A 19679-nucleotide genomic window follows, 5' to 3' on the forward strand; every position below is an offset into this window, starting at 1 on the left:
CTCTAATGAGGCTCTATATGTAACATTGAGACCACAGCTGGCCGATGCGGTGATGTCACCGATCTGACCTGTGCAATTAGCCCCCCCTCCCATCAGGTTGGAGTGAAAGGGCCTAAAGGTGCAGGAGAGCGTCCCTATCACACAAACTATTACACATCATTTTCTTAACAAACGGCCTCAGACTAAACAGCCTTCTCTGTAGAACAGGGAATCATCTCCTCCATTTCCAGCATTAAGAGTTTCTTTGTTCTCTGCAACTGTGACAACAACTCTGACAGTGTGCTGTTGTGTGTAGTCTTAATAAGCCTTCCTATCTGTTGCAACAGGGAGTCAGTGGGTGGCTGGGTATCGCCAGGCATAACGAGGGATGTGAGAATGCAGTCTGCCGGCGCCGTGGGTGGTTGTGTGTGCGTCCGCGAAGGAGGAGGAAGAGGTGGTGTTTTCGATCTAATTGAGGGCTGCGCTTGTGTACGTTCTCACGCGACCGGCGGCTCGAGGAGAGTCGCGAGCACCTCGGCGTGCGGCGTTCGAGGTGAGGCGGGCGCAGAAAAGCTGAGGCTCCACGCAAGCCGCAGCACACGACGATAAGAGATCATCCCCGAGACAGAGGCAACGAGCAAGGAAGAGAGGAAACAAAACGAGAAAAGAACTTCCTAGCATAAAAAAATTAAGCCAATGCGAACTGCAGTTCCTTCAACGGCCACTTGAGGGCTCGCGTTTAGGCAGCTTGGTGAAGATGGCAACCACGCTGAGCTTCAAAACCACCTTCTATGAGTGACGTCATTGAGGGGTCGTCCGTCTTTACATCTTTTTTTATCGACTGAAAAGGCCGCATGACGTCTGGCTACCTTAAAAGTGATCGGCAAAGTCCCGAGTCATACTGGGGGTCTGTGATAAGAGCCTAAAAGAGATTGGACTCCTGGCTAAATAAGATGTGATCACACCTTTAGGTTTAGGTGCAGATTACCGCCGACTTAACAGGAGGTTCCCATGTGGCCCACATTCCTTTGGAGTTAATTAATGTTACATCGACAGCATTTTTTGCATTAACATCCAAGTCTCCTTGAGTATTGCTGATACTTTTGTGCTGTGCAAAATCTGAAGTCTTAAGATATCCCGGTGTTGTCCGTGGAGGATTTTACCCTGATCTGCTGCCACGCTGATTTTAATTCTCCAGGTACACAGAAACTACACGGCAGCTTCTTATCCACAAGTACAGGCTGGCTCTTTCGGCGTCCCAAAAACGTTGGAAAACAGGTCTTACTTTTGAAACATGACGGGATAGACGTCAAGTTGCGATGCTTAAAATTTAAGTTGCCGTTAACAGGAACGGGGAGATATCTTGCGACAGGCATGATATGTTCTTTGGAAGAAGAAGAAGAAGAAGAAGGCGGTGACAGATAGCTAAGAGTAAGTGAGAAGAGCGGCTAAATATCCTATTTGCCTTGGAGAATGAACGAGAGCAAAGAAAAGCAAGTGCGAGGCTGAAATAAAGAATGAGTAAGTAAGAAAGGGGGAATTAAATGAGCAAGGCAGGAAGCTGGCTAAATAGCCAATCTGCCTTTGAGAATAAATGAGGAATAAGAAACGGGGAGAGACAGAAGAAGCGAGAGAAAAGAAGAGAGATGGATGGGTGAACCAAAGCTCCCGTGAAAGTACGGCTCGGCTGGGGAGGAATAAGGAGCTTAGGAATATATAGAAGGAATGCCGCGGCGTTCAGAGGCATGGGGAGAACAGTTAATCAGCCAAGCAGAAATGTTATCGCAGTAATTAGATTGCTCTGTATGTATTTGGAGAGGAGCGCTCGTATCTCAGCGGAGTTTGCAGCGAAGAAGGGAAAAAGAGGGAGGCACATACGGGAAGGGCGGAGGAGAAACAAACTGCAGACGGAGAGAGGAACGGGGGAGACAGGAGGAGAGAGACAGAGAGAGAGAGAGAGAGAGAGAGATTAACACTATAGAGGGCTGTGATGTAACGCGGGGCCTTCTTCTCCTGTTCTGGCAACGCGGCGCTGCTTCACCGTGAGACTACTCGGAAAATATTCCAGGCTCGAAATAGACGGAACAACACCGGCGGCGGAAAATAGACAACAAGCCGCTCTTTAAAATCGGTGCGGTTTCCTCGTGGAAGTGAGGATCAGGCTACACGGCGGACCTAAAAACAAGGTCGCGCCAGGTCACGGGGAGCTGCTCCTGACTGACGAGAGGCTCCAGCCAATCACGGGCCTCCTTGAAGCTAGCCCCGCCTCTGCTTGGTAGCGAAAGCAGCCAGGAGGCGTAGAGTTTTCCCCTCGGGGCATAATTAAATCTATTTATCTGACTTCTTCCTCTCCATATGCCCTGCACCCACACGCACAACAGCAAATCAGCCTCCGTTAATGGCACAAGAAGTAAAATGATAAATAGCTGACTGAATACTTGTAGTCTAATCTTAACTATAGGCAAGTCACATTTGAAAAAGTAGCATCACTTTATTTCATCTGTCTTTCTTTCTTTCTTCGAGGGCTCTGTCGTCCCTGAACAAGTCTAACGTGGAGATTTTTAACTAAGGCCCCCCGAAAGACTTCAGAATTGCCTCTGTCGATGCTAATCGTGGTGGAAACAGCTTCATTTAGAGTATATTAATAATGCAGAAGGGGGAGAGTGGAGGATATATCCGCTGCCTCTTAGTTTAATATCCAATTTTTTAAAAGTATATCAAGTCAACAGTTGAACACAGTGCAGCTCAGTGGCTTTTCAAGTCAACGAACCCCCGGTGTGAATACGTAATAGCAAAATGAGAGGAATCATTTTAATTTCCTCCGTAAATGAGTCTAATTTAACAGCCAGAGGAGAGAAGATTGAGACCGACAGGTATGAATGCACAGCAAGTTGTTCTCACGGGAGCAGAAAGCAGAGACGGGGAGCTCGTCTTAATCAACGCCTACGCCGGTCCCTCGAGTACGGACACTCCAGTCAGACAAAAAGAGGGAGCGGTGAAAGGAGGAGAGGAAGAGAGGGATGGGAAAGAAAGAAAAGGGATGACTAAGATCAAGGCAAATACATGAACTGGAGAGAACAATGAGAAGAACAGAGAATATAAAGAGAAGCATTAAAGTGAGGTATTAAAGGATGGAGAGAAGGAACAAACAGCGAAGGAGGAGTATGAAATGCTTGACTGCCGCGTCTTTCCACGGGCCGTCTGGTGAAATATGGTCCCCCCTGTAATTGTTTGCATTCTGATATGTGGCATATTTTAGCAATTCCACATAAAGTCTGTCGCCACCGGCAATTTGTCTTGTCTTTCCTCTCCCCACTTCTGTCGGGGGGAGCCATTAATATTTAACGGGACCTACTGGGCCGCGCCCCTCCTTCTCGCACTCGCGTGTTGCCTCCTTATGTGTGGACAGTAAATACAGGCCACCCTCTGCTCTATACGTCAGTGGCCTTAGCGCTTGTCGTCGCTGTAAACAAGGCGGTTAGGACGAGTATCGCAACTGGCGTCAGCAAACTGCTGCTGTAAACAAATGTCAGAAATACGAAAGAGAGGCACATTAACATGCAAACCACAAAGACTGGAAGTGGTTTGGTTGGATGTAGGACTGCAGACGGAATATTTAAAGGGTCAGGTCACCCTCATTTTTAGCTGATCATCCATTCATGAGGATTGGGGGGTTTCTGTGGGTACCTACACCTATAAGCTACAGCATTGGTGTCTTACGTTCTGTAGGTCTCACCTGTGCCTCCTAAACAGCTCATCAGGGAATTGGCACAGGTCTCCTGAGGGTGTCCTGTGGTGTCTGACACCAGGACGTTGCTAGTAGGACTCTTTGAGTACAATGGGTTGAGGGGAGGGCCCTCTATGTCCTCCTATTCCTCATGGAAAAGGTACCTTTTTGCCACTCCCACGCAATATAAATTGAGAGGCTAACTACTTGGCGTGCTAGAAATTTGCAGCAGATCAAGAGTTTAACCTCGCATGCAGACTTCCTGTCAACCTTTCGTTGTATCGCACATCATTTGAATGGCACCCTATCTATCCGCACTACCTTTGCGATCTACCGGTCGATTGCGAACGACGTATTGGGCAAGTTTGGGATATGAGGAGTTTAGAGGCCTGGTCAACACCTTTGGAAACGCTACATGTTTCTATTAGCTGTTCCTAAGCACTTTTTGTGGTCTGGCAGGCTGCATTGTCCTGCTAGGGATGGCTAATTGTTGTTATAGGGTGAGGACGAGTGGTGCATGTGTAAGTAACGTCTCCATGAAGGCAAGGACCAAAGGTTTCCCAGTAGATTTGCACTGTAACTAGCTGATCCATGTAGGTCATCGCTAAGGGAAAATAACAAAATACTATCCCTGCTCAAATATATTGGCTTAATACCACAAACGCTGGCTTATTTACCACTGAAAACTATCTGTGAACTCGGTGATGCTTTTTCTAAATTCTTAGCCTTTTCCCAGCTGGAGGCTGGGGAAAAGGCCAGGTCACCACAGCTCCAGATGAGAGCCATTGGCAGACTGGGAAAGGTTAGACTCCTGGCTCCTCCGGCCCTCCACACATCCTCAGACAAGAAACACTTAACCTTCTCCGTCTGGAAAGCACAGGTCAAGCTCTGTGTGTATTTGAGATACATGAGGGGTCCGAAGCAGAGAGAGAACGAGAGAAAGAGAGAGAGAGTGTGTGTTCTTGCATGTGTCTGTCATTAGCAGACATTAAATGACAGAGGAAGACAATCCATCACACGTGGCATGAAGATGACCGAATGGGACATAGCCGCCATTGGAGGTGTAATCGCTTCCTGGCGCCCTGCGCTTTGAGCGTATGTGTAGGTACGCTCCAATGCTAATTGGTCGTGACTGTTTCCTCTGGCCGCATGAATACCTTTAATTGGCCGTTGAGTGATGGGCAGCTGGCTGCTGAGATGCCGCTGAGCCGTCTGGCCGCTACAAATGCGTCTGCGCTTCAAACGACGGGTCCCTCGGGGTCAATTCAAATGTCATAACTCGATAGGGACTGATGGATCGCGGAACCGATCAACACAAATGGAAGTCTCAGCTCACCGTCTCTTTTGGTAATTAGAGCGTGGGCAATAATTCACTGTACAAAACGTGGGTATCGTGTTCCTCAGCCGGATGACGTTAGGAATCAAAACGGAGCGATTCATTCCTAATGAGATCTCTATTACTTGGAAAGAAAATGACATTGACTGATAAAATAAAATAAAAAATTACAGCTAACATTACAGAGTGATCAGCTCTGTGAAGGTCGCTCCTTACATAGGGCGGAAAGTGAATCAATAATGGAGGATATTGTGATAAAAATGAAATAATTTGGCTGACTAAAGAGAGAAAATAAAGAGCATATTCGTTGCTGCCACAAAACTTTATCGGAAAATTGGGAAGGAGGAGGTAAACAAGTTGTTCAGAAGTCTATGAATAAAGTAATTAATTCTTCAACTGCTCCAGTGGAGCTACTTCACAGTCCCTGCCTCACCCCTCCCCTCGTCGCTGGAGCTCTAAATAAGAGAGAGTAGCAGTTCTGAGCCAAACGGTCAGGTTGGATGCAGGTGTAGTCGAGGTATGAAAGACAGGAAACATAAAAGCCTTTCGTGTGAGAAGAGAAGGGGGGATTTCAAGGGGAAGGAGTGATCGTCGTAGAGAGCCACAGAAAGAGAGGGGCGGGAAGGGACGGCGGAGGCTTGTTGTGACTGCCCCTTTATCAGCTGATATATATGCATGAGGATTTCCTCATCATCTCCGCTGTCAATTCCCCGTCCCTCTGATATTTGACTGACAGCTCACATCAACGCCAATAAACCTGCACATCGTTTCAGGGAAGCCGCCCATCGCCGCCGAGCGGAGGGTGGAAACGGAGGGGAGAAAAAGTTAATTTGTTTTTCCGGCGGCTGCCGACGGTGATAGCGCCTGTGTCTGTTTGCCTCCACGGCAAAGTTGTAAATTAGAAATGCGCCTCGGTAGCGAGCGCGGGAAGTCGGCCGCTGCTGCCGCGCGAAAGCTCATTTTCAACCCCAAAAAAATAAATAAATAAAAAAATACTTGGCAGCTTTTTTTATTTGGGGCGTCGGAGAGTCGTGCAAGGAGCAAATTGCGCACAAATCCGAATTATGAAAGAAAAAGGAAATAGCTGTCGCGTTAAGGCCATCTTTTCCTCCACAAGGGGTGATTTCAGTGTTACGGTGCATACTTTGGGGGCTGCATTAGGAAGCGTAATGGCAACTTTGAGGAGCTTCAAGTAACAGAAACTGGCTTTGATAAAGTGAACAAACACGAAGGAAACGATACGGCAAATGTACCCAGAAACGAATGCACGTCGTGTTTTTTAACATACACCAGGTAAAAGCAGATAATAAAGGTCATATAAACCCTCTGTGAGATTTGCACGGCTGCTCTTTTCCATTTCAATCACTCCAATTTCTCCTCCGCGTATACAGCAGGGAGAACACACTCTGATTAGTAAGCCACGGCCGCGTGCTCCATACATGTCAAGTGTTGCAAACAAAGTGATTTGTGGCTTGGCATACATTATTTATGGAGAGATAAAGCGATGAATAGGAGTAATAGAAGAGCGATAATGCGTCTCCACAAGAGATTGCGAAATATGCGGCCTTATGCATATTTAACAAAGAGAGCGCTAACGTTAATACTCTCCTGAAGACTCCTCTCCAGATCAGAGCAACTAACAGCCCTTAAATGCCAGATGAGATGTTGGATCAAAGAAATCCACCTGTCGAGCATTAACCGACGGTGGGATTAGGTAATGCACCTTCAGTGTACCCCCCCCCCCCCGTCACAGCTTAGAGTCGCTGCTGAGGCGCCCACACAAACATGTCAGAGGGATTTTGGCATGCCTGCAGCTGACAACCAGGGCCAGTTCAAATAGTTGACTTTGCTTTGCTTCTTCAACCTTCTTCTTTCTTCGTGTTACTCCCTAAACTCCAAATCTGTGACACCTTTAAGGGTCTATCTCGACACCCCGCATTAACTACGAAACGGTGATTAGGCCTGCAGCAAAGCAAACACAAATCAACCTGTTTTCCTGGGATATTCTCTTTAGTGTAAGAAGAACTAAAACTTTATGGTTAAGTGGCAAAAGCCATCATGCAAGAACAGGCCAAGGTATAAGCAAGGACTAGCATGCCTTGTCTTTTTAGAACTGGCAGGAGGTCTCTGGGACCTCGCAGGGCTCCTATTAGCACACTTAATTGCAGAAAATCGTGAACTTGTGTGAATTCATGCAAGACTTGAAAGCTCATTTTGTCAGACGTCGCTCGGTTAAATCAGCAGCTCATTCGAGGACGGGGGGAATTGGGAAAGAAACAGAAGAGAGACGTTAAGGAGGACACAAAGAAGAAAGGACGGTTTCGAAGGAAGGAAACGGAGACATTGCAGGGCAGGAGAGTGGGCTCGTCGTTAAACTGAAATTGGAAGAGCTCAAGGGAAGAGGAATGAAGAGGTGGAGTGCACAATAACAGCGGTAATCCATCTGAAATCATGTAGCGGCGGGCCCCTTCCAGTTTGACACCAAGACTTTGGTTCTGCAGAGCACAGCCCACCAGTGACTACCTTTCAACCCCGCACATCCTGCTGCTCCGCGATAGGATAAGAGCGGAACGGATGGCGCTAATTGGCTTGCTTCCCTGTCGGATTTCGTCGGCGCCGCGAACAGAGAAGTCGGGGGAGAGGATATGTGATGCTGCATGCGGATTTGTAAACAGCAGATCAGGACGCGGGCTTTCATGTCCCTTAAAATTGGTCGAGGGGCGTTGGCGCGCTGTCACGGCGGGACGGGCGCAGATAGCGACAGCTCTGCATTGATCCTGAGTGACTGACGGGACAGACGGGACGTGTCAGTGCCCGGCAGGGCTGGTGGGGCAGTTGAGCAATGACACATCCAGTGATTGTTGACACGCACTCGAGAAGAGGGAGTCGCATGCATCTGTTAGTCGTAAAAAAATGGAAGATACACACAGCTTCAACATTTGACTGTCACTTATGTAGGAGTGACATAATCAGAGGATGTTAGTCACAAGCTATAACCGTCAAAGTCTGACCCCCTGATTACGTCATGTTGGATCAAACCATAACACGTTTAATCCTCACACAAACACAAGACACTGGAGTATGAGCTGCACACTAAATTAATTCCACGATCAAGGGTAAGAAACTTATAAATATATCACTTTGAGGTATAAAGCAGAGGGAACTCTAGCCTTTACTTTTAAAGTAAAATAATGTTTTTGGCAAAGGTTTATGGTGCAATTTAAATGTCCTTGTTTGATGAGGACATCTGAAACCCCTGACCAGGTTAATCTCTTTGTTCTACAAGAGTATGCGGATGTGGCAGCAATGTTGAGAGAAAACAGAAGAGCAGCGTGAGTCCCAGTGTTAGTCTTTCTGCGGCCTGTCAGTAGCACGGCCCCCGAGGCTACGTTCCAGGCAAAGACTTCACTGCTGTCTGCTGAATACAGACAAGACAAGCAGTCAGCCGCTCCTGAGGAAGGTCTGAAGGGCACTGCCATTTGTCTTGGCTTATTTAGCAATCAGGGAGACGAGATGCGAATGGGGCTTTGAGAGGCTGGTGATGAAAAAGAAGAGGAGTCACATCTGAGGCCGTCTCACTGCAGAGCGGCGGGGACACGTACAGAGCGAGGGGAACAGAACAGACTGGAATTAGCATCTTCAATCTTCAAATGCAGCACCTTTTTGGCTAATAACTGGCACTGTGTAGAATTTGATGGGAGGCTTATTTTCCACACACCATAATTCATCAAAGAATTGGCATAACCCCAAATACATTTTTTCTACAATATGTATCCCATTTCATAGTAGTTTTGTAGCCTTAAATCTGATCACCACAAGATCTTAATCTGCAGGCAGAGCGTGCGCACAAAAACAAATGCTTAGTTCTCTTGTCCACAATTTGTATTGAACCATTATCTCATTTTGTAAAATAATACCACACAATGAACTTTGTGTCCACAACAGTGTTTCACTTAATGTTACAGGATAATGACACTGAATAACTGGCCACCCTACAACCATGTAAAAAATTTGAAAATAAAGAAATATAAATTAAATCTCACCAATGGAGGCAATTAGTAGTGTAATGTAACATAGTGTTAACTTAATGTAGTGTTACATTAAGGTATCATAAGGTATCGTAATTTAAGGAATCCTAACTTAACCTATCATAACTTAACGTATCGTAACTTAACGTGTCCTAACTTAACTTAACGTGTCCTAACTGAACATGTCCAAACTTAACGTATCGTAACTTATCGTGTCCTAACTTAACGCATCCTAACTGAAGATATCCTAACTTAATGTATCGTAACTTCATCTGCCCTAACTTAACGTATCATAACTTAATGTATTGTAACGTAACGTGTCCTAAATTAACGTATCCTAACTGAACATGTCCTAACTTAACGTATCGTAACTTAACGTTTCCTAACTTAACGTTTCCTAACTTAACGTATCCTAACTTAACTGAACGTATCTGAACTCAAGGCATCTGATCTCAACAACCAATGAAAACCACATTTATTTATTTTTAAAACTTCAGGCCGGTGTACTAAACGTAAAGCTATGAAATGATGCTAATCACATAACGTGAAGTGAACAAAAAATAAAGTCTGTGTTTTCCAGAGGTCACCTTACATCCAGCTGTTTGCAACCTAATGCGGCCAAAAACAACTGGTTCTTCAAATACTGGCACGGCTAAACTAAACATTTACAGCCACTGAAAGAACATGGGTGACTTCCAACATTTGTTGTGCTAGCTGTTTGTTGTACACGCTTTCATTGCAGGGCTAAATTGAAGTCATATGTTTATAATTTGCCCTTTTCCTAATGCTGCCATTGGAGTAAAATAACATTTGAGAGCTGCAATCAGATTGAACAGCGCAATACTCCAGCTAATTAAGTCATATTTCAAGTCCAATAACAATCACGCTGGCCAGATAAAGGCCAGGGAGAGAGGAGTGTGTAATGCAACGATCTGGTAGCTTTTATAATACTCATTCTATTGTGGAGTTAGAAAAAGAGGCTGTGCGTGTGTGCGGCCGTTGCAGATAGACATGCAGCCTGAAGACTTGAAATGAGAAGAAGGTGCTTGTCTTTGTGTGTAAATGCACTGCAGATGTGTGCCTGCACTCATATTGAAGAATGGGGAGCTTTATTAGAGATGCATTTTCACTGATACAGGTTACCTACAATGATGAGACGTACTTAATTATCCAATGTCCAATTATCCAAGTCCACAGCACAGATATTAACCTCCTATAACGTCATATTTTACAGGCGATTCAGCTTGTTGAATTGGTGGCAAAGCGCCTTGATGAGAGAAACCGCTCAACATCAAGGTCGAGATGAAACATCTTGCTTTTCAACACAACACCTGTGTGACAGTTTGTAGTCTTTCCTGGCTTCCAAGGCTCATAGCTAGTTCTAGCATTTCCCGTTTCGTTTCCTAAATGATGAATGCACACTACTACAACTGATAGCTGGTGTAAAGAGTTTCCTTTCACGGCAGTGCCGAACATATGTACCCGTTGGCCATCGGCAGTAGTCTTTGAGGTGTGTTCAAGTGCGACTTTTTGGATCAGATACAAGCGACATGAGGCAACGTCACAGTTGGCGTTTGTTTCCGGTAGCTCTTGGTGCATCTGTTTCTAGGTTTTGTTAATGTATATGTTGAAAACACGAGTTTTTCTGCGTGGTACGCGTAATAAATTGAACTATTTTACAAAACAAACACAAGTGTTGGGTAAAGCCAGCCTGATGTGAACTGCATTTCAGCTTTACACTTAACTGACATGTGTATTTGTAGCGCTGCTCCTCTGTGTCCGTGTCCTTCATCGTGCCCTTCCCATCCCGGCCCTACTCTCCACTACCAGCCCCACCGTGAGAACATCTCTTCCATTACCGCCCTTGACACTGTGGCCGATTGGATTCTTATCTACCATCTGTAGGCCAACGCTCAGCCCGCGCTATCTCTCGTCACAGCCTAATTGAATCTCAAGTGTTGGAAGTGTGGTGATACACTGACCACACCGTGTCACTGCCAATAGATAAGGATTGCTGCTGGAGGATTGGACTACCACCAATCACGATGGGGACACTTTGATAAAGGGCTGACAACCGCTTTAGGTTGGTACTGGGTCTGTGGGACTTTACTTAGACTGAGAAATAATGGCTACCCTCCATTACCGAGAAGGTTGTGTTCATATCCAATAATCCAATATCCCATAATCCTGCCGTGCTCAGTGGGGTAATTTGTTCAAACTTAACCAGGGGAAAGTAGGCCGGGGTGCTGCTCCTTTCCATCGATTTCTACATAAAGCTGAAAATCTACTGTTTACTTCTGATATTCTTCCTTCCTCCACAGCTCAGCCTGAACCTTTACAGCCAGTCGGAAATAAAGTACTACCAATTCCCCTTTCTTCGCTTCAGTTTGAGCGCTCAAGTAATCTGTTTTGCTGATGCTCAAGACATATCTTGGGATCATTTAAGATCATTCTTCTTGTACCAGATAACCCATTCAATTTAGAAAATCAATGCACTAGCATAGTACTCTCTGGACCGGCTTTGTCTCCAGCTTTAGTAGGAACCTAGTGAAGAAGATCTCCTACCTTAAGAGGCCAAATCCCTTCTTTTTGGTCTTCTTCTCTAGCTCCTCCCCAGAATCATCTCCTTTCTTCTTCCCTTTGCTCTTCTTCTCTTTCTTCTTTCCTTTCTTCTTCTTCTTCTTCTTTCCATCCTCTGCGTCCAGGTCCTGGCGAGAGGAGCTGCTGGCGGGCGTCTCGTGACCGGAGCTGTGGTCTGACATGTCGTCGTCTGGGGAAGGCAAATGGGTGGAAATGGCAGAAGTTGCAGCAGATGCACAGACGCATGCAGCATTTTAATTATTTTGTACACCTCGATTTAATCTTTCCCTACAGTTCATGTGTGCCAGGTTTAATACATTTGTATTCTGAGCCAAATTTCTCACGTTTTCATTCTCAACATTATCTCACATGCACATCACGCACACTCAACACCCCCCGTGCGTGTGTGGTCGTGATGTTGAGCATTAAAAATACGCTGCTCTAAGATATAAAGTTGTTCTCTCTAAATTGCTGAGTGGATAAAATCATGTAGCATTTCATTAAGGTACTTAGACTAAGCGCTGTCCCTTGGCAGGCCGCGGGCTCTTCTTGAGTGCCAGTGTGTTATAAAGCCTAAGGGATGTGCATTGGCAGCGTGGCCTCTAATTTAAAATGGATACAATGTCTAGGAATTAATCCTATATTATGGCAACAGCGACAGTCGTGCCTTAAAAACGAAGAGTGGACGGCGTGTGTCAATATTTGAGCTCCCCCTATGCTCACCGTCTTCAGAAGGGCCGTCGTAGGATTTGTCGATGGCGTTTCGGAAACTCTGGTTGCATCCCCGCCCCCGGACCACGTGCGGCCGCGGGCGATGAAAGGGCACCTGAGCCTGGATCTGACTCTGCTTGGCCTCTGACATCGCCGTCTGGAGGCTCTCCAAGGAGCTGGACTTCCAGAGGCCCAGGGTTGGACCGAGTGCTCCTCCAGCTGAAGGCTCTGAGAGATAAAAGAAACAAGAGAGGGTGGTTTGAGGTCGTAAGTGCTCAACTTATTTCAAAAAAAATATATCTGGTGCATTTATCTGTTTTACAGAGCAGATTCCAGTCTTCCCTCCAGCAGGATGTTTTGGAAGCTGTTTACATAAAATTTGCATTAATCACAACCACCTACAGTATCGGCTGGAGCTGTGGCCCCAGTCTTACCTGCAGCTAATCTGAATATATCTGCAAATTTGGTAGTGCTGCATGTTTACTGCACTTAATGGATTGAGCTGGATACATAAGACTGCATAGTCCACTGAAGTGGATCTTCCTACCGCCAAAGACCCAGCAAATCCTTAACTATGAGCGACCTATGATCCAGGGTCTGATCCTGAATGCTTTGAACACAAAGCAGCACAGACGAGGGTTCCACCTCAAATCTGCTCACTTTAAAGTTCCAGAAAACTTAAAAAGACAGACGGTTTGGAGGTTAATTGTTTAAGAGCACCCGAGGGACCCCGAAATACGCGAATGCAAATCTAATTGTCTTGTTTTTCCACAATACCAGCATTCAAACAGGAGCAGAGGGAAGGGGAAAAGAAGCCTGGTTAATTGATAGAGGAGGAAGCTTTACTCCATATTAGATACACAGCCGCTGATAAAATGAAACAGAAGCATTTCGGGATCATAAGCTTTTAGCGAAATTCGGCCCACCGCTTACAAAACATTACATTTATAGAGATCTCCTGCGGTAATATTTCCTGATTTAAAGAGCGTTCAACTTTCTAAAATCTTAATGCGGTCCGCAATTCAATTTAGGTTTCTATAAGGATCGGAGGATGGAGTTTAAAAGGATGCATTAAGAATTTGTTCCTGCTTTATCCATTTGTGCGTCGCGTCGTCCACTGTTCAAAGTGTAGCAGGTGTTATTGGCGTCAGACATGTTCAGAAGATGCTCAATCCTTGAAAACTGTGTTCTTTGGCATTTATAGTCTGAACAGGCGTGCACGCTTACGATACCGCCATATACAGTTAGAACAGAAGAATATGTGTCCTTTTTTAGTAATTATCCCACAGGAAGATGTTGCCAACATACAGTTGCCGAACATCAACATTTTATACTACTCTTTCTTGTCCTAAAAGTACCTTTATAAGGATTTATTTGGTCTTTTGTTGTACAAAAGACGCAGAATTTTATTTAATTTATTTAACTTGTTACAGATTACGCCTTGTAACCAACAAAAATAAAGGTAATATCACCGAACACTGGAAATAAAACTTCTGAAACTATTTTCATTAAAGGATTAAAGGATTAAGGATGAAAGAAAACATTCATCTAAGTGTGTGGATAAATCTTATGAACCAGAATAACTGACTTTATTGAGTGTTACACACTGATACAAACACCTCATTTAATGTGTAATCTCAAAGATCTAAGTTTCGTACTCTTTGGCACCACCTGTGGCGGTAAGCAGTAATTGCAGGTGCGTTTGAACCGCGCTTCGCAATCGACAACACAACGACATTCGCATGGACAATATTTCACTAACCGATAGAAATAATCCCAATTTAACTGTCTATATGGATACTAAATACGATGATCTGATAAAACATATATTCGTTTACGTGACACAAAACAAAAACATTAGTGTTTTGACATGTTCTTTGTGTGTAAAGGTTACTATTGCTAGCTTAAATCAGCTAGCATACACTGGCTGATTTAGAGCAAGTCCATTGCCTTAGCTCCACCTACTCACTCTGGAAGAGAGATAATTGGGTGCTGAGTGATGTGTCACTAATGGCTTGTGGGAATGTCTCCACAGACACCCAGTTAGTTATACTTTAAGAGCAAGGACTTTCATTTAATTTCAGCAGTGGGTCATTGGCACCATTGTGTTACCTCATTTGGCCACAGATAGCGACTTATCAAACATTTATTCAAATGAAAATCTTTCACACTGGCACTTTAAACTTATAAATCATAGATTGATGATTAAAATTTTTATCTATATTTATAGAGACCATATTAAGAAAAAAAAATAAAATAGGGAGGGATAGGTGGAGAAATCTGTATCAGCTCACACACACACTTTCCCGCTAATAGGTTTAGGTTTTTGGATAGAAGCTCAAAGCTGTTAATACCCAGTAATATGAAGATGAAATGTGGAGAGAGACAGAGAGAGAGAGAAGAAATTGGGTGGGGGTTGGAAGTCCTATAGGTGAAACATAAAGGAGGGGAAGAGAAGAAACGATGAGTGAGGTGGAGGGGTACAGGGACAGGTGAGGAGCGGTACTAAGGGAACTGACAGGCTCATGCATAAGCAAGAGAGGGGAGGAATAAATGAACTGCTATCATACTGTACTCGGGGATGGCCTCCAACCGGAGAGAGGAAGAAACGGAGACGCAGGAGAGGGAGTGCGGTGAAGGCCACAGCTGATTCAGCAGGAGATTGGAGAGCACGGGGGGAGGGCGGAGGGGGTATCAGGGAGGAGAGGAGAGTAAATGTCATGCAGAATAAGCGGCTGTTGAAGGAGGAAACTGAAGGACAAGTGACCAAGAAACCCTTAAAGGCATTAACCCATCCCAGGTACATGACAATAAAAAGTGACAAGTACTCTTCAAAGACAGGTTTCTCCTCCTGGAAGTTTTCTGTAACGATGACTTTCTCGCATCATTGCACTCACTGCTTAAGACAGTTTTTTTTAGTCTTTTCTGCAGCTTCAAAGCTCAAAAGTAGAGCGGGAAAAAAGGGGGAAGTGAAACTGAAGCGGGCGATAGAGTCGGAGTCGGAGGAGGGAAAAAGTAAGCAGAGCGTTGCTGCCTTTTAAGTCCTAAATTGACTTTTTGAGAGGAAGTGGGATTTATGGGGAATAAGGGGTTATAAATAGAGAGAGGGGGGAGAGCGCAGAGGAATAAAACGCTCAATTTGAGAGGCAGGATTTGTGTCACAAATGTAATTATGGCTGTCCAGCTCGCAGCCTGATAGAATTAAGCTCCTTGCCAGTGCACTGCTGCACTGTACAGAGAAACTGTGTGTGTCTGAGCGCGTGGGCACGTGTGGATTTAGTACAAAAATAAGAGAATTTTGTTAAAGGAAACGATCCTGCCTGTATGAGATAGTGGCGCGTGTCCTTGACCGCCCGAGATGAAATAGCAGGAGAAACAAGAGCACAGTTCACTTTCGCTCGGATGTGTTTGTATGTGCGGCGCGCTCTTTCCATGCATGTCAGGCGGTTGGGGCTGGAGGTAAATGAATAATGAGGGTTTAATAGGACGGATGAGCGGGGGAGAGGTGGCTATCATCGCCAGCTCGATCCAATGGAGGGTGAAATCAGCGTTTATCACATATCGCTGCCCGCTGTGCCAGCAGATGCTCGCGCGGATCCGTTCGCATCACGTCCGCCTGATTGCCACTGATTCAAGCTGGTGCACATATTTGACAAACAGCCTAACAGCCAAAAAGGACGCGGTGATGGGCGATGCCCTTCACAGCTGTAACGCTGGCGCGGCCAAGATCAAATGGGAGCGTCACCCGTTTTCGCTTTCCGATAAGCTGCAGCGAGAGATGCCTTTTTTACATCATGGCAAGGGGACTACAGATGAAAACTAGCCTTCTGGCTAATTCTGGCTTTTTTAACCATGTGTAATCATGTGTTCTGTGAAATTGCACTGTCCCTTTCTTAAATAAACAGTAAACAGTAACCATTTACACGAATAAAATGAATTTTGACATGAGAAAAGTGGTTCTGGCCACTGCGGAGCTGTAAATCTTAGGAAAACAGAAGTATGTATGAGCCGTGCTGCCCACATCAATTCCGGCTGTGTTCGTCTTTTGAAAGACTTGTTTGAACAACTCATGTCTTTCTATCTTCATGTTTCTGTCCTTCCCAGAAACTCGTAACCTCACCTGATGTTTACCCTATTCGGGCAGTTGCGATAATATCCCCTTGGGGGGCCCAGTCAAGGGGTAAAGTAGTAGGGTAGACAGAAAGATGGGCCCTAGGGATGGGGTTGTAGAGCACTGTCAATGCAATGTAGGAATTATGTCATTTACTGACGATTTCTTCCAATCGGGCCAGTCTGTTCTGACTGAGGTGGTTATATTGATGTTGACTGTGTTGTTATTCTGCTTATTAGTGGAACATTGCGGTCCGTCCGCATGTCCAACAGCCACTTAAATTCCAAGACGGGCGCCAAACTCACCGTTCACTCATCAGCGCAGAAGATGAAGAGATGTTCACGCAAGCAAGCAAGCAAAAAAAAAAAAAAAAAAAAAAAAGCCATGATTGGTTGTTTCTAGAGGACATCTTCCCCATCATGCCACACCGCTGGGCAATTTCTGAGCACTTCACTTGAGCTGTAATGAGCGTTTTTCAGCAGGTTTGGTCTTAATGGCATCCAGTTGCGCTTTCTAGTGTCTGATGTGTGAACACAGCATATGGCATTGAGAAAGAAAAATAATAAATCTCAGAACCTTTATCCAGGATGTTCCAGTCTTAGGTGACTGGGGCTTGGTGCGTAGAGCGGGTTGAGTTGCTCCTCGTGCAACAAGTGGATCATTGTGACTGTAATGCTCTATTTAAATACAGAACCATTTACCAGCGCTTCTCAGTGGTAATAATGTTGACTATAAAACCCTTCTTACTCAACTTGTCATTAACACTCACAGCAAAAATGCTGAAAACTAAGAGAGTGCCAATTACCGCCGCAAAACGCCACCTGCATTCCGCGCTAAACGCATAAACACCGTGGCCACAAAAGTGTCCACAAATATCCAACACACCTGCGTACCGTGGCCGCTCGCGCCACGCCGCATGCAAACATCCACCTGAATGAATGAGATCTGGATATCGTGACTTCTTCTATCCGAGGCCGTCGTTGTTTCGAGTCTTCGCCTGGAACGACCCGATCCGGTCTAAGGGGATGTGGGGGATAAACGGCAAATGACTAATCCTGATTTATTCATGTTTAAGCCTGCATGGATCTTCTAGTAACCACATACACACCTCCAGACATCCCTGGAACATGTCTGACCCTCCCCTCCCGCAGCGGCTCAGCGGGATCTTAACACTTACCTATCAACTGGACTACAATGTGCTCCACAGCAAGCTGATTTGTACCAGACTGGCAGAAAGGTTGCCACGGTTACAAGAAAGTGCCCCCTCCATCAAAACTGCCGGAGGTGGCAGCGGAGGTGAGGTCTGTGTGTGTGTGTGTGTGTGTGTGTGTGTGTGTGTGTGGAGCTGGGTGACGCCAGGTTGCCAAGGAGACACATTAGCCAGCACTAAAAAAAACAAAAAAAAACAAAAAGGGGGGTTGCTGCTCCTGACCACAGTTCTTTAAAATGGGTGCAGGGACCACACACAAAATAAGAAATAACAAAACACACACGCGTAATACACAGATCCACACACGCTTTTCAATCTGGCATCCAATCTCAGGATCGGCCAATAAAACCAGAAGCCTGTGTCCTGCCGAGCAGTTAAACAGACCCTGACCTGCACCCCGCTATAAAAACACATCCAGATACATGTGCATGATCTCAGTGTCAATAAAGGTTATTGAATTCAATCCAGCTGAAACATTAAATACAGTGTTACGGGGCCGCGTAGAGATGTTCCCTCCTGTGTTAACACTGCGTCAGTAAAGGGGATGCAATTCATTAGGTGACTTAAAAGATCACAAATGACTATGGATTTTAGACCGGCCCATCTCAATAAAAGTTTACAGATGGGTTTAAGATCTTAAAACTGCACAAAGAAATGGAGAGAAGACGGGAAAGGTCTCCAATAACCGTCTTTGTCTCAGCTCGGATTAGATGGACTGAATGTGAGAGTTTAAAAGCTTTGCTGGAGCTAACCTGTGTCGACATGAGAGGTCAGAGGTCAAGACATTCCCACTTTTGTCCTCTAGCTGGGCCACATGACAAGACCAGATAATACATTGAATGTTGGTGTGATTTGAGTTCCCACTGGAGTAAGATGAGTCTTAAATACCACTTCCTGAGCTGGGATTTGGTAAGAAATATCACCAGCCATGAATACTACTGTGGCACAACCTTCATCTGACTCCAAACCAGATCACTTCATACGACTGCATAGCCAGTAAACGCAAATCCAATTCACGTTATAGCCAATCAAAGCTCTCCTCTAATTAAAGACCTGTTCAATCTCTAAGCTTCCCTCCGTCACTATCTGAAGGCACTCAGCTATATCAGAGGCGGGGGATGAAGCTGGATGGAGGCGTTGCCGTGGCGGTAATTGTGTTTAGCTGTTTAGATGTATGAGGGACCGGGGACATATGGGCTGTTTGTATTTAGCCTCCACCTAGATGAATGGCTTTAATAACTGGAGGGGACTTAAAAGGCCATTTCATAATTACTGCCTACCTCTGCTGGATTACAGCTACGCGGCGGGGGTGGCAGGGTATGGATGAGGGTTGGAGAGAGCTGCGCGGAGTGGGACATGTGCCATTTATAAACGCGGGGCCGGATAAAAATGCTTGCGCAACGAGGGAGAAGTGGAGGGAGCAGAAATTCAGACACACACAATCCTGCTAATGCTATACTTGTGAAGGCTTTTACCGACTTTAAAGGCCTTCACCGAAACCTAACGCAGGAACCTGACTTCAGGATGGTACAGTTAGCTTTCATACCTTGTTTGGGCATGTTGTGGATTCTGAATGTTCTTCGTACTGTTGGTTTATCTTGAGGTATCCTAAATTACAGGACTTAATGGATAAAAATCTGAAAATGAAAACCTACCTGCAGCACATGACCCAGCCCTAATAGGCTAATTAGACCTGATTTCAAATGCAGTCAACCCCGACAGAGCTAATATGAGCTAAAACGTACTATTATTAGCACTTAGAAGACTTGGCTTCTACTCACAGAATCCGACGTTACTTTATGTAACCATGCTCGATGCATAGTTAGATGGCAGCAGTAGGAGGTGGAAATGCACTTGAAAGCTGACTTGCAAGCTGCCAATAAACCCAAAAGAGTCCCAAAAGTCTACACCTGCCTGAAAGCCATTCAGGTGCAGCTCAGCCAGTCTGTAAGAAGACTCCGGTGACACGCACCGACCCGCAGGAAGAGCGTGTACTA

General features: G+C 45.3%; 1 protein-coding gene across 2 annotated transcripts in view; it reads right to left on the minus strand.

Moving 5' to 3' along the window:
- The window catches only part of pard3ba (par-3 family cell polarity regulator beta a), a 136587-nt gene that overhangs the window by 41545 nt on the left and 75363 nt on the right, over positions 1–19679 (minus strand). For both annotated transcript variants that reach the window (XM_084574247.1, XM_084574246.1), the window contains 2 exons: positions 12374–12589; positions 11636–11840 (listed from right to left, as the gene is read on the minus strand). In XM_084574247.1, the coding sequence (XP_084430373.1) occupies positions 11636–11840; positions 12374–12589 (421 nt within the window). The remainder of the gene's footprint in view (positions 1–11635; positions 11841–12373; positions 12590–19679) is intronic.

This window comes from Chelon labrosus (genome assembly GCF_963514085.1).
Source record: "Chelon labrosus genome assembly, chromosome: 24".
In the NCBI taxonomy this organism is placed as follows: domain Eukaryota; kingdom Metazoa; phylum Chordata; class Actinopteri; order Mugiliformes; family Mugilidae; genus Chelon; species Chelon labrosus.